This window comes from Dama dama, chromosome 12 (genome assembly GCF_033118175.1).
Source record: "Dama dama isolate Ldn47 chromosome 12, ASM3311817v1, whole genome shotgun sequence".
Classification (NCBI taxonomy): domain Eukaryota; kingdom Metazoa; phylum Chordata; class Mammalia; order Artiodactyla; family Cervidae; genus Dama; species Dama dama.
The window spans coordinates 15,523,641-15,539,420 of record NC_083692.1 but is presented as its reverse complement, the minus strand read 5'-3'; the positions used below and the strand labels follow the sequence as shown (position 1 = coordinate 15,539,420).

Below are 15,780 nucleotides of genomic sequence, written 5' to 3'. Positions count from 1 at the left end.
AGCCTGAATGAAAAAACCCCCCACTTTTTCATTTCATTTAATCAGTTTCAGTACTCCCTCGTGATTAGTGGCTACCCTACTGGACAGGGCAGCTCCACAACTTGCCTCTACCGGTCGCAATCTTTAAATTCATCCGTGTCCCCTTTTCCAGCTGTAAAATAACTTTTTCTAATTTAGGAGGTAACCACTGATTCAATGCATCGGAACTTCAACTGATCGCAACCCCCCCCCCCCCTTTTTTTTTGTTTAGCTGATAACACGTTGTTAGTGGTGACACTTCAAGAACTGGCCCGAGAAACAGGATCCATTTTAAACTCAACATCTCGGTCAGTCGCACAATGAATCATACATCAAATGACATGAAATCACCCATCAAAAAAATACTGATTGCGTCCCTGCCACGTGAAGCACTGTCTGGAAGTAAGGAAGGCAAACCGACCGCCGCGACAGGCTCGGCAAGATGAGCAGCGCTGGGGGCGGTCGGGGGGCGGTCCGGGCAAGCCCCCTTCGGGCCGAGACCCAGCGAACCTGCCCGGCTGCTTCCGCTCGGGCTCGCGCGCAAGTCGGCCAATGGCCCGTCCCGGTCCCCAACGCCGACGGCGTCTCGGGGTACAAACCGAGAGAGCCGTCTCCCCAGGCTGACTTTCACCCACGCCCTCAGAAAAATCACGCTTCCGGCCTCGTCTGCTAGAAGCCGACCGGCCCCGGCTTCTCCAGACCCCGCCTCAGAACCGCGTCCTCCACCCGCTCCACAGCAGCTCCTATACCACAAGCTCCTATACCCCAAGGTCCCCGTACAAAATGGCGGCTTGGCCTAAGGAACTACTAACCATAGAGAAGCCCGCCTTCCGCGGAGAGAGCGCCGACCTCTGAAGGGACGCCCCTCCCCCACCCCCGCCCCTCTGAGGACGACGTGCCAGCGTCGTCTTCCGGCTGAGACGGGAGGAGCGGGCGCCTCCAAGGGCCCTTCTAGGAGAACAGCGAGCAGTCTCGGTGGTGCCGGGTCATCCGAGCTGCGTCACGTGACTGGCGAAAGCCGTCGCGGAGGCTGGGGGGAGGGGGGAGGAGAAATGGGCGGGCGGCCGAGAAGGGGGGATCGCTTGAGACGCGACGACGACGACGACGAGGTTGTCATGGAGCCGCAGGGCCGGGCTCGCGCATGCGCCGCCGTACCCACGGGTCGTCCGCCTGTGGAGCTGCGACCCCAGTCCTAGGTGAGCGACGGAGGGTTGCGGGGGCAGGGGAAAAGGGTTTGGGCGAGGAGCCGGCGGAGAGGAAGCGGGCGCAAGGGAGAGGAGGAGGGAACAGGCAAGACGGAGAGCGGGCACTTTCGGGGTGCCGAGGGCCAGATGGTGGGAGCAGGGGGTGATGCTCCCTGCCCCATTTGGTCAGTTGGTTTTGCTGCGAGGGTCAGGACCGCGTGGGAGAGGAGGTCACGGGTGAGGAGGGGTTTGTGTGTGGGGACCAAGTAGCGCTGGTAACCCTGTGAGGGTCCTGGGACCGCCCCCCCCCGCCCCTCCTCGTTTGGGGTTGTGGGGTGGGGGCGCGGGGTGGGTAGCTCCCAGTTCTGGACCCGGGGCACAGGTATGCTGTCTTTTTCCAGAGACTCGCTGTCACCCACTTTGCTGGTACTTTTGCCCCCCGGGTGACCAGCTTGTGCCAGGCGTGGTGCCAGGGGGCGGGGAGATGGCCGAGAAGGTGGCCAGTGCCAAGTATGGATTGAGTGGTTGACAGCGGGTGGGTTGAGGGGACCTCTGATCCATCCAGGCCCCAGGGCACCGGGCCGCAGCCAGGCTCCCTGTGATTGCCCAAGTCCTGGCAGTACTGCATGGCTTGGGCGTTTGCCCTGGCAGGCTGGTGGCATGCCAGTCACAGCACAGTCCGAGGGTCTGCCCAGTTCTGCCCTGCTGAGCCTGCAGGCTGGTGGGTGCCTGGAGGGCGCTCCTGCTGTCTGGCACAGATGTATCGTGGGCTGGTGCGAACGGGGGTGGGGGGAGGTGGGCACTGTTAGCTGCGAACTCTTCTCCAGGCAGGGGGGTTTGAGGAAGTTCTGTAGTCTCATCTAATCATTGAAAGAGGAAAATGAGTAAGCCATACCTGGTTCCAGACAGAGAACATTTGTATGGAATCGGGTTCAGGGTCTTTGACCAGAATTTACAGCCAAATTGAAGCGTGCAAATGGTTGTGAAAGGGAAGAGGAGTATTAGAGATGTAGGTAGATGGTTGGTTTTGTTGTTTTTTTTCCCCCTCCTTTGTTAAAATCCACAGACATTCCCCCAGACTGGTATCTCTGAAAATGCAGACCAAGAGAAAATGACTTCAGAGAAAACCTAGTAATGCATTTATAATTCCAACTAGGATTATTCATGGCTTTTTGGGTGGTAAGGTCTTAATTTTCTCTGGCCATGTATCTTTATTGTACTTAAACCTCTGCTTGGGCTTTCACCTCACACCTCTGTCTGTGCATGCCTGCTATACACGTGACACATTTTAAAGGGAACTTGAGCTCTCGGGAAAGTTGCCAAGTTGTCTATTACAGAGGAATCTGCAAGCAGCTTTTCAGATCCTTCCCTTGTATACCTTGGGCCTCCTTTTTATGAGAAGCCTAAATCTCCATAGAGATTGTGGATTAGACCAACCTTTGGTTTGGCTGCTGGATTTAAAGCCAGAATGAGGAGTAGCTTAAAATGAGGCGTGGATGAAATGCCTGTTTCCTGCAGGAAACCAGACCTAGACATTAAATCTTGAGGTGACCGTGGTGTTTGAGGTGACCAGGAAATGCAGATTCCTGACCTTCAAGCCATTCAGGTGTTTTGGTGGCAGCTAAACTGTTAGGACTGTCCTGAGGACAAGTTTGTTGGAATTTATTATTCTGTGAGTATACCTCACACATTAATTGTTAGGGGCTGAGGTTGCAGAGATGAAAAGTCAACCCTTGAGGTTGAAGAGATGAACAGATCATTAGACTCTAATGTAAGAAGTGCATAAATAGAAGAACCAAGTGCTCTGCCACACTTGTTAGAATTTTTTACTTTACACCTATTGATGTAAACCTCTAGATGTATTGGTTAACTTTCCATTGTGAGTTTTAGTGTATACTGTTCTCTCCGGGAACCTTTTGGACCATGTGTTACATGTGCACTTATAAGAGACCTTTCTCAGGTCAATTCAAACTTAGCTCGGAGTCCTCCTAATGCAGAGTTAGGCTCATGAGGATCTGAGATGTGTGTAAGACAGTTGTGGTTTTCAGTCTGTGCCAGGAATCAGAGATGGTACAGTGGGTATGATCTTGGTAACCCATCTTCAACCCCTGGTCAGCTTATGAGCATCTGACTTTATTGTAAAATGATACCGACCAGGAACACAATCTTGACGTTTTCAGACTTTGCCATTGTCCTAGCCCTTGGTTTGAGTGCACCAGTGGTAAATGCCATCGCTCTGTCTGTCTCTCATCGAGGGCCTCGTCTATGCTGTGTATGAACGGGTCTGTTGTTCACTGGCTAACTGACATCTTCAGCGCCACTCCTGGGAGGGAAGCGCCTGTCTCAGAGAGGAAAGGTCAGATGGCATGTAGCCCTTTGTTCTCATTCCCACTTGACTTTCTCCGGGACACTAAGACTGCTGAAAGAGAATTTTACTTAGGACAGAGGCTTTCATATTTTTAGCACTTCCACATCCAAAGCAGTCACTTTGATTATTCTGAAGTAGATTATGCAGTCTCTATTTCCAATTGTCAAGAATCTAAAATTTTTACATCTGTTTTCCTTTTAATGTCAGCATTTTAGCATTTTGACCCCACAGTCAGTATTGTCCTGAAAATTCTCAGACAAGCAGGATAAATTCCTGTGTATTTTCTGTAGCTCCATTGACTGCAGCTTAATAACAGTAGCAAGACCTTGTTCCTTGTCTTGTTGCAAAGATTGTGGAAGAAGTTGGGGTGCTTTATCTCAAGTGCCTGTAAAATAATCCATTTCAAAAGATAATATGAAACTTCGTCAAGTTCTGAATTAGTTGCAACTGCCATGAGCTACCTTCCCAATCTAAATCAGTAGCAGGGTCAGGCTTGAATTTAGTCTGATGGCCCCTCCACCAGGGAGAGCTGCTGCCATTTTTTAAGAAGCCCTCTGTTCAGTTTCAGACAGCAGTATTTCAGGAGAATGAAACTGTGTACATTTGTTGGGTTTCATACAAAAAGCTACAGATTTAATTAGAGAACGGTTTTGCATTTTCTTTTGCTTTTTAAGCTGACTTGTCCGTGCTGGCAGACTTCCTCGCTGTCCGGTGGAGAGACGTGCTTTTGGATAGTGCCATGAGAGCTGTGACAGGGCCTGCAGTGAGGGAGACCTGGATTCGATTCCTGGGTCGGGAAGTTCCCTGGAGCAGGAAATGGCAACCCACACCAGTGTTCTTGCCTGGAGAATCCCACGGACAGAGGAGCCTGGTGGGCTACAGTCCATGGGATCACAAGAGTTGGACATGACTTAGTGCTATCATTTTTTTTTTAATGAGAAATGTGCCTTTCATGCACATGGTACTAAATGTGCTCGACCAAGGAGTGCTCAGCGTGATGTGGACTGAGTGGGGAAGCACTCGCCTTGGATGAGTTAGATATGGCACAGGCTCATTTTCACGGGGAATTGTGTTTAACTCAGCCTCATTCTGATCAGTGTGCATTCCCGTTAGTCCACTTCTGTCTTATGCAAAAGAGCAAGAGAGCTGTTCAAGGATGCCTGTAAGCATCCTTGGCTTCTATTTAACTTTATTTCCAATCCCCCCTCTGCTTCTGGAGTGGTTGTTGTTCTTCACTAGATCCTGTATTAGCAGAAATGTTCACACTTGGCATTTTCAGGGTGTTTTCAGATACACGGCTGTCTGACAGGGGGCCCATGTTTCTCTCTTCTCAGAAGGACAAACGGATGGAGTCAAAAATGAATCGTGAGTAAGAAGGCCACCAGGTGTTGCTTAAACCTACTACCTTGGTCCATTTGGGCTGTCATGACAAAATACCACAGAGCGGGTAGCTTATAAACCACAGAAATTTATTTCTCCCAGTTCTGGAAACTGAAAGTCCAAGCTTAGGGTTCCAGCATGGTCCAGGGACAGCCCTCTTTTGGGTCACAGACTTCTCACTGACTCTGGTGCAAGGGGCTGGGGACCTTTCTGAAGCCTAAGGCACTCATCCCATGACGTGAAGCCCTCGTGACCTAAGCCCCACCTTCTAATACCACCATCTTGGGGGATTAAGACTCCATATATGAATTTTGGGGGGACACAGACGTTCAGACTGGAGCACTTACTCAGTTGCGTTGTTATTGTCGTTTTCCCTGTTGGTCCGCTGTTCTCTTTATCCCTGCAGTATCCTTGTGTTCTTACTGTGCCACCTTTCCAGCTGCCGTCCCTTGGCTGTTCAGAAAAGAAAGTGAAAGTGTTAGTTGCTCAGTCATGTCTGACTCTTTGTGACCCCATGGACTGTAGCCCGCCAGGCTCCTCTGTCCATGGAATTCTCCAGGCAAGAATACTGGAGTGGGTTGCCATGCCTTTCTCCAGGGGATCTTCTCGACCTGGGGATCAAACCCAGGTCTCCTGCATTGGAGGCAGATTCTTTAGCATCTGAGCCAGGGAAGCCCTGGCTGTTCAGTGGGCCCTGTTAAAATATCTTGATAGGCTCATTGGTCTCACACTTTGCACTGTTAACCTAGTTCTGGATCTGCTTTGAACTAGCTGTGCGTCTCTGGATCAAATCTAGGCGTCTCTCCAGGAAGAGGGGAACCAGGTCTATTTGATTCACTCTGTACCCCCCATTCTTAGCATCATGCCTAGTTCACAGCAGGCACTCGGGAAATATTTTTAAATGACTGACTATAACTTATCTGAGCCTCAACTTCCTCCTCTGTAAAATGGGATAACAACTGAGAAGGATGTTGTGAGGCTCAAATGAGAGAATCTTAACATCAATAATGTTATGGGCATTTGTGGATCAAATTGCTGGTCTATCTGGTCTTCCGTGTGCATAGATGCACTTTCTAAGCCAGAATGTGGCATGCATATATAAGGAGTTGTATTTTTCTCTGTTCACTACCTCCTCTAAAGAACTGAAAGGTTAATTTGAGAAACTACACTTGGGGAGGTGGCAGGAAGTCTCAGGCCTGCGGATGTATCCTGGGAAGCAGGCCTGGTCCGAGGTGGGCATCCCCTCTCCTCTCCTTCTCCCTCAGGGAGCATTCCAGAGAGCTAATCAAATGTGCCTTTGTTAGCAGTTTACAAAGCTTCCACTGAATGATCTGTGTGCTTTGCATTTGTAATGGATTTAGAGGGCAGGGAGAGGACAGTGAGCCCGCCTTTGGGTGGAAACCATTCTCCTGCTGAGCAAACGTGTTGCCTTTGTCAGCTGAGACCTCTGAGAAAGTGCCCGGAGAGGCCCGTGTCCTTTGCCTGGACTTTACTCAGCGCAGGCTCACCTGTCCCAGCTCTCCAGGCAGTGACTTACGTAACTGCTGTTTTTTTCACAGGGCAGTCCAGATGAAAAGAGTACTGATGAGTCCCCTCGCAGCCCAGTAAAACATGGAGAGGAAGAACCCGTCCAGAGAGGGCTCTCGAAGGCTGTCAGCCAAACCAAGCAAGGGCTCGGAGATGAAAAAGGCGTCTCGTCAGCTCGGCCTGGCAGCTGCTGAGTCAGATAAGGACTCTGGATTTTCAGGTTAAAATTATCGTTTCTACACTGTAGTGAATGATTTGCCTGAAAAACGTCCTCCATAAAACTCACTTGTGTGATAAGGATGGGAAGATTTCACCCACAGGAGAAATGAATGGCTTTCTGGTCTCTTAAAACGGTAGTTCTTTTGCCACATGGCAGGGTATTCATTAGAGACACAGTGGGGTTAGTTCCGAAGGAACGGTTTGACGTCTTTTTTCAGCTCAGAGACTCAACTTCAAATCTTACACATTTTCCACTGTGGCAAGTGGTTATGGGAGAAAAGATATAAAATACTCATAATTCTGTTGTCTTTCCTCCTTTCTCACAAGAATAGTTATATTGCAGTTACATTGCATTCCAGTAATCACATTGGAAAAAAAACTGTATGTTGTCACCACATATAACAAATTAAAACAGGTAGTATATAATTTGTTAAGATACCTTCTTTCTAAGAAAATATTTTGCTGTGTTTAAAAACGTTTCCTCCTGACAGCCCATCCCTGCCAGTGTTTGCTTTTTGTGTTTGGTCTGTGAGTCTCCTGGCCCCATTCCAAACCTGAGTACCTATTAGAGACGAGAAAGCAGGACAGTTTTCCTTACTAGATTTTCTGAAAGAACTAACTGCATGCCCAGTAAATCTTTTAATTTTGTGCTGAGTCTTTTTTTATCTCCAGGTCAGAGAGTAGTGGCTTAAATACAGCTTGAGTGGCAACGTTTTTGGCCCAGGGGATGCAGAGGGGTGATGCCAGGGGATTCGGCCTGGGCCAGCATCCTGAGAGAGTGGAGCCCTCTCCTGGAGGAAGATTTCTGTTTTCCAGCCCACAGAGACTAATCAGTCCATCTTGTCGATTTATGAATTTATAGTGAGAAATGCAGCTCTTAGGAAACCTGAACTCTGTCATCCTTAGATTGGTAAATTTTCTCTCTGTAGGTAAAGCTGCAGGGGAAGCCAGGTTATCAATAGATTGTTGCTCCAAGAGGAACAGAGCACCAGGTCAGGGATTAGAATAAGGACAGTTAAGGAAAGTTAGGGCCAGCGTATATAGCTCTTTGGGTTTTTCTTCTCAATCTTTTCATGTTGTTTCCCAAGCTCCCCACATCATAAGGCTCTTCTGAGGCATTTGTTAAAAAACACCAGACCCCTCTCCTGGAGATTATGACATCGAGGGTCTGGGGGGAGGGCCTGGAATGTGGGTTTCATATTTTGACAAGTGTCTCTGGTGATGCCTGTGATCAGACAGGTTTGGGAACCTGCAGGCCTATGTCTTTTTTTTTTTTCTCTCTGTCTTAATATCATATTTGGGTTTTTTTTTTTTAATATCATGAAGGTAATAAATGCTCATTGAAGAAGCTCCGAAGTTTAGGTACATGCAAAGAAGAAAATAAACATTAACCATAACCCCACCCCCTGTTATTCTCAATACTGTGGCCATTTTGGTACTTCCTCTAACAACTTGAGCTCCATCAGGCCAGCTGTTTTATAGCATGTTGCACAGTCTGGGTAGTTTTCTGAAAGTTTCCTATTCTCTATGCAGAAGTGCCTTAAGAAGTTCTGTGCTGTTCAGACACAAGGCAGTATTAAAAACACTCAGACTTGTATGCCCAGAAGGTGGTCCCAGTGACGGCCTCCAGCCACTCTGGGCCGGGTACCAGTGGTGTCGTCACTGCTGGAGTTGTCCTTTCAGTTACCTTGGGATGTGATGCAATTGGCAGTCACTAATTAGCTCCAGTCCATATTTAGATTTTTCCCATTGTCCCAATAGTGTCTTTTATAACTGTTAGTCTTTTTTTGTATATTTGCTTGTTTTGGATGTAGAACTCAGTTGAAGGTTGTGCATTTCATTTCATTGTCCTGTCTTTTTGATCTTAGTCTAGAACAGTTCCCTTGTCTTCCCTTTTCTTTCCTTTCTTTTTTTTCTTTGTGAAATCGACATCTTTAAATGAGTTAGACCTGTTGTTTTGTAGAATGTTTCACACTGGACTTCTCTGGTAGCTTCCCCAGTATTAAAAACAGAATAAACATTTTTTAAATAGAAAACTAAATTTTTGGTGTTATATCCTTCTCATTGCAACACATGAGGTGACTCCTAGGTTTGTCTTCTTGGTGATGCTCTGATTAAGGGAGTAATTGTAGACCCTATTTCTTTATTATGAAAGTACCCCTTTCTCTTTGTAATTAATAAGCAGTTTATGGGATGATACTTTGAGATTGTGTGACTCTCCTGTTTTCCAACAGCCTCTTGACCACTGGTTTTCGCATCCATTGACGATGCTTGCCTGAACCAGTTACTATTTTTGTGGTGTGAAAAATGGTGATCTAATTCTATATCATTTGTTTACATTTTATTAGCTGATGATCTTTTATAAAGAAACATTTCTCTGCCCTCTTTTTTGAGCATCACTGTAGATTCACAGACGTCTTTTCTGATTTCCTTTGTCAACCCATTATCAGTATTCTTTTTGATACCAGATTGTCCCACGTTGGGTCAGTGGTGGTCCCTTCTAGATGGCACCTGTGTCTTTGACGTGTCTCGCATTTTTGTTTGAGTGCTTCCTTGCTTTCTGGGACAGTAACATGTCTAGGCTTGTTTTGCACCTTCCCTGCCAAAGACATCAGCCATTTCTCCAAGGAGCCCTGGTTTCCTTTTCATGCAGAATAGCATTTGCATAGAAAACAAGATACACATACTAGGTACGTACTTTTCTTCTGAAGTTCTTTGTTTATGGCCCAATAGTTCTTAACTAAAGGTGCACATCTGGATTACTTGTGGTGCTTTGTGAAAATACATGTGCCTGGACACCAGATAAATTAATTCCTAGATTGAGGGGAAGACCCCAAGACCCATAATTTCTGAAAAGCATCTCTGGAGAATCTGATTAAAGGCAAGTGTTAACAGTTGCACTCTTCTAAATTATAGTCACATTCCAGTCTTGCCTCATCCAGATGACACTGAGATTTTTGACGAGCATTTAGGGTATTCCAAGCCTCCTTACTGGCAGTCTCTTGGTTTACTCCAGCAAGGAACTAATTAAGTCCGTTCTTTATGGATGTCACGTAGAGCAACCTTCTTTTCTTGGCCGTGGAGAGGATCTTTCCATCACCAGTTGTACAGGATCCCCAGTAGGCACACTCAGCATGCATTTAGGACACTAACAAAGGAGGTGCTTAACTGGGTGGAGGAGGAAGACAAAGACATCATAAGCCTCAACTTGATGAACTTATCCAGACTTTTACAATTAGGAAACTTAGGAGGCGTGTATTTTAATTTCAGCAAGGTGGTGAGTCTTGGGGTTTTATTGTTACTTGTTTTTGTTGTTATTACATCATGTGGTGCCTAGAGCCTCTAAAGATCTTCATCTTGTCTCAGGTCCCATGCACACTCCTCTCCCTTTTCAACCACAGATTCTTAAAAGTAATGAGCTAACATTGAAGCCTTTACCCACTTCTGTAGACTGGTGATGATTACTTTCACATGAACCCTAATTGATGCTGGCTTTTGTCTATAAGAGAGTCAGAACGGAAGTCTGCTGTCCCAGTGCAGCGATTATTAATCTCTTGGGGTGGGAGGGATAATTATGCATCCCATTGAGAATCCCATGAAAGGTAGACATGCTCCTCAGAAGAATTCTCAAAAGCACGGTCACAAATGTTCCATTCGATTTCAGGGAGTTTGTGGCTCCCCAGGAGGACTGGTTAAGAGCCCAAGTGAACTGACCATTTCTCTGCCCAGCAGATGGGAGCTCAGAATGCCTGAGCTCGGCCGAGCAGATGGAGTCCGAGGACATGCTGAGCGCCTTAGGCTGGAGCCGAGAGGACAGGCCAAGGCCAAGTTCCAAGCCTGCGAGTGGAGCCTTCCCGACTCTGTCCCCCATGGTGGTCATGAAGAACGTGCTGGTCAAACAGGTGAGGAGGACCGCGCGCTCGTCACGCTTTGCACACTCGAGTTTCTGAGCTTCCTGTGCACTGAGTTTCTCTCCACCAAGGAGGGATGTGAGAAGCAGACCACCAGAAACCACACCAACACATGCCGCTCTCCTGGGAAGAGGGTGTGGCCTTTCAGCTACTGACTTGGTTTGAAAAAAGGAATACAGGAGTCAGGACATGTATTCTCATTTTCCAGACATTAAGACTGCATCCCTAGTTTGTCCAAAGGTGTCTGGAATACCTTAGTCATGTTTAAAGGAACCAAGCAGAAATGTCCTAACTTCCATAGTACATCTAAGATATGACAGAGTTTAGGGTTGAAACAAGAGGCTCTTTTTTTAAAATTTGAATTTCCCTGGGGACTTTGAGAAGTAGAAGCAATTTCCCTATTTCTTATGTTATATTCTGAGCATTTTCTTAGTAATCAGCCAGAGCTATGTCATGAGCGAAAAAGCAACTCTTTGGTATAGGTATGACTTTAGCAGCAGACTCCACATAGCATTGCCATAGAATTGAATAGTACTTTGTTATAGGTTTTATCGCATAACTATGCAAATTATGTGGTTATTGTCTAGATATGAAAGAAAAGATTTAGATAAAAAGTCTTAAGCTTAGCCCCAGTGTTTGAGTCAGAGAATTCAATCCTATGAACTTAGTTAGAGAACATGTAACCTTATCCTGCTTTGCTCTGAAACAGACTAGTCCTCTTGTGGTTCTGTTGATGAGGCTGTTTGAAGCCAGTGAAGTTTGCAGTCTGACTGTGTGTAGGTGACCTTCCCACCTTAGGTGGAAGAACGTGGCTGTAGCCTGACAGGAAACCCTAATGTCTTAACTGTTACCTAGTTACTGCTGAGCAACTCAAACTGATTTTCAGCAAGGCAACCTGGTGAGTTTGGATCTAAGAATTTGAAGATATCTGCTTGATAAATCACGTCTCAGCTGGAAGCACAGCTCTCCCTGAAACGAGGAGATTTGAGAATAAAGACATTAAATGGAGCCCAAATGGGGTTGTTCAGGCTCCACCGGTGCTCCTCAGGACTCCTGTCTCCTGCTCTTTCCTCTCTGCCTTCCTCTCCGCCTTCCTCTCCGGCGGCCTTGTCACTCTTTCTTAGGCATCTGTGATTTTTGTTGTGGGTGTTGTGGCAGTGCCGGAGGGCGGAGAACAGCCTGCAGTTGCTGGTGAGGAGGCGGGCCCTGCAGAGCCGTCGTCTTCAGGATAAAGACCCCCTGGGAAGGCTTGATCAGGAGACAGGAGGCTTGGGGGCAGACTGACCTGATGGAGCAGTCTAGGAGTTTTGTGTTTTCACATGTGCTAGAATTCCAGCACATTCCAAATTTTAAAAATCTTTGCTTATTATATAATGTCTTAATGATTGCTGCTTGGTTTTAGGTATTTTTCTCTGGTGAGTCTGATTCCAGTTCTGCCACCAGACTATGTCTTCTTACACACAAATTATTTCATCACCATGGACTTCAATTTCCTCATCTTTAACATGAGGCTTTTTGTGAAATGATTCTGAGATCCTGTGCAAGTCTAAAATATTCTCTGGTATTCCCTTAGATGATTTCAACAAGAGTGGTAACCTTGTACAAATCTAATAATTAGGACAAACAGACTAAGTCAGTGGGCATAACAGCAGCATTAGAAAGAGTAATCTTGGGAGAGCAATGAATTAGGTATTTTCTGGGTCTCTGTGCCTTGGAGGTCAGTCGCTGTGGTGTGATTGACCAGGGGGACAGCCTGAAGTTTTGCTTTGGGCTGAGCTGCCCTGGGCTGATCTCGTCTTTGAAAGACTCCTGATTCTGTATCTCCTCTGCTGGGGAGTGTGGTTGCTAGGCCCAGCATTGCTTGCTTGTTATTGCAGCATCTCTCAGAGTATATTTGAACACCAAGAGGGCTCCAAAATGGGCTTCCAGGTCATCCCACCCTTTGCACAGGAGATGAACTGTAGTTGAACTTGGCTAAGAGTTCTTAACCAGGTATCTATGGAGCTGAAATATGTGCAAATCAGGTACCCACGTGGGAGCAGGGCCCATCACTTTCTGCAGATAAGTCACGTGACTCCACCAAGGGGGAGAGCCTCTGTCAGGGCTCTTTGTGCCTGGCTTCAGGTACTCATGACTTTATTCTCAAATCTCCTCATTTCAGTGAGGAGAGCTGTGCTTCCAACCAGGCCTAAAGACAGGAGAACACTGCAACAACCATGTGAAATCACACACAGTGTGGAAGCACCCGCACTTGGTGGCTGCTACTGCCTTGCAGAGCTTTGTGGTTGTTGGGGGTCATTGCCATAAAAGCAGACCTGTGGACTCCTGACACTAGGTAACTTTTTTTAAAAAAATGTAACTTTTTAATCAAAAGTTGTTTTCATGTAAAAGAGATGCCACAAGTAACTAAAGGAAGACTTTACTTTGGTGTAAAGTCACATTTATGGTATTGAGATAAGCACGTTTTAATTTATGACAGCAAATTGTACCATCCGTACTTTTATTGCCTCAGTTGTGACCTTGACTGTGTCATTACTCCACCTACCTACGCTTTTCTTTTTCTTGAGTGGCAGCACTTGAATAAAGATAGCCATTCCCTCCAGTTTTCCCTTGAGAGAGAAAATCTGTGGTATCAGACCCAAGTGAATATTGAAGCCACTCTCATCTCCAGTCTTGTCAAGAAGGGCTACCCCGTGTGTGGAAATCTCCGTCCTTATGTCTGAGTATTTGCTGTGCCCCGTGGACAGCTGTGGGTAACGAGCAGTTTGCCACTCTTTCTCTTTGTCCTCAGGGCAGCAGCTCCTCCCAGCTCCAGTCGTGGACTGTCCAGCCCTCCTTTGAAGTGATCTCGGCCCAGCCACAGCTCTTATTCCTTCATCCGCCGGTCCCGTCTCCTGTCAGCCCGTGTCACGCCGGTGAGAAAAAGTCAGACTCCAGGAACTACTTGCCCATTCTCAATTCTTACACCAAAATAGCCCCTCACCCCGGCAAAAGGGGCCTTTCCCGCAGCCCAGAAGAACGAGGAGAAGGTGGCATGCAGAAGAAGGTCTGTACTGAGAGACTGGGGCCCGGCCTGTCTGCTCGCGAGCCAACCAAGACTGGTGCTGGCCCACCCCGGCCCCCAACCCCGGCGCCCCCCAGCGCCAAGCTTGCCGAGGACTCGGCTCTGCAGGGCGTGCCCTCCCTGGTGGCGGGTGGCAGTCCACAGACTCTCCAGCCGGTGTCCAGCAGCCACGTGGCTAAAGCTCCCAGCCTGACCTTTGCCTCCCCCGCCAGCCCCGTCTGTGCGTCCGACAGTACCCTGCACGGGGTGGAGAGCAGCTCCCCGCTGTCCCCGCCGGCAGCCAGTTACAGCTCCGCTCTGTGGGCTGCCGAGCACTTCTGCCGCAGCCCAGATAGCTTCCCAGAGCAGCGGCAGAGCAAGCACAGGCGCTTTCAAAATACCCTGGTAGTCCTGCACAAATCCGGTTTGCTGGAGATCACTTTGAAAACCAAGGAGTTGATTCGTCAGAACCAGGCAACTCAGGTGGAACTTGACCAGCTCAAGGAGCAGACCCGGCTGTTCATAGAGGCCACTAAGAGCAGGGCTCCTCAGGCCTGGGCCAGGCTGCAGGCATCTTTAACGTCAGGGTCAGGTCATACCAGCAGTGACCTGGAAGCATTCTCTGAGCAGCCAGACATATAAGATCGAAGGCATATTTTCCTGTTACTTGAGTGCTTCTTTTTAACTCTCTTACTGTTACCTACTCCTGTTTCCCAAAGCTTACGTAAGATCTTTTCCTTTTAAACTCAGACTGTTCATTGGTTCACTTACGAAGCCACATGCCAGGACCCGGCTGCTGTCTGAACCTGTGGTCTATGCACAGTTTACCTTCGTCTCTGTTCCAGCGAGGACCTCAGGTTTGGGTGTCCTTGAGTCCCTCTTCCTCAGCCTGCAGGCAGTTTGATGGCTCCTGGGGCAAAGTGTGAGAGGTGATTGTGCCGGGCCCTTCTAGCTGTCACCTCCCGCCACCCCACTCACCAGCCATGATCGAGGGTGCAGTGATGCCGGCTAGCACTCAGAGCGACGCCTGTCAAGCCAGGGAGCAGGTGACACAGGAGCCCTTCATGGGTCTTCCCGTGAAGGTCTCAGTGACAGACGAAGGTACAAGAGGAGGGCGCTTGCGTTCCACAAGGCCCTGTGCCCTTTGGCAGGAACCTGAAATGCTTTGGCACAGATTGCTCTTCGGATGCAAGCACTTAATCACTTAAAGCTTTGTTTTTTTAAACTTGAAAGTCAAAGGGAAAGAGTAGCACTGTTAACTCTTAGACTTTAATCACAAGCCAGATTTCTCTTAAATTGGTAGGTGAAATACTTCAGATTTGTAAAGTATAGAATGGATTTAGGACCATCTGGAGCTACAGTTGATGAACTGCTTTTTTGACTCATAGAGTCTGAAGAAAGGAGAAATGGCTAGCATCTCTTGGTTAGGAGCTGGAAGATTCTAGTAATTTATGCCTTTTTTTCCCTCTCTTTTTTGAAACAATGCAACCTGTTTTATATGTGAAAATCTTAAGGACAGCTTCATGGTTTCCAATTGTGTAATCCAAGTCTGCCCTTTGCTACCACTTTTTTTCCCTCTTGTTTTTACAAAAGAAGAAAGAAAATATTATTAAGCTTGATAAACTTTGAATTAAAATCTTTGCAAGGTTATGACATACAAGTCTACAAAAACTTGGAAAACATTCTTGTTATCCGTTTTCTTTCCACATCCAGAGTTTTCATTCGTCTGATGCCACAGTGATGTGGAGCAGTCTTCCATGTTTGTTTTATGCATTGGATTTTGGCAGCAAAGCCAAAGGTATAATGGGTTCTGTGAAGTCCACCTAGAAATAGAGAGTATTGTGAGAACTTGCAGGTGATACACAGTTTTTCGGCTTCATCATAAACCAGATTTCTAGGTTGTAAAGTTGCCAACTTCTTATTCTCCCATTTAAAAAATTCCATTCTCTTGAAAACCTTAAGAATGACCAACTTCATTTTTTCTGCAAGGAAAATGGTCTTGAAGTTCTTCCAAGGCTAGAAGCTAATGCTAGTCGTAACTCTTAACATAGTTTTAAAATTAGAAGGCTTCGAATTGCCTGCATATTGTTTTCAAACGCAGTTTAGAAATAAACAACCCAGTAAACTCTC

General features: G+C 47.1%; 1 protein-coding gene across 1 annotated transcript; it reads left to right on the top strand.

Moving 5' to 3' along the window:
* The first annotated feature begins 1,016 nt into the window (after positions 1-1,016).
* Positions 1,017-15,780, top strand: CIPC (CLOCK interacting pacemaker). Its single transcript, XM_061156552.1, has 4 exons — positions 1,017-1,214; positions 6,510-6,697; positions 10,429-10,598; positions 13,399-15,780. The coding sequence occupies exons 2-4, from the start codon at positions 6,562-6,564 to the stop codon at positions 14,290-14,292; spliced, it is 1,200 nt and encodes a 399-aa protein (XP_061012535.1). The 5' UTR covers positions 1,017-1,214; positions 6,510-6,561; the 3' UTR covers positions 14,293-15,780.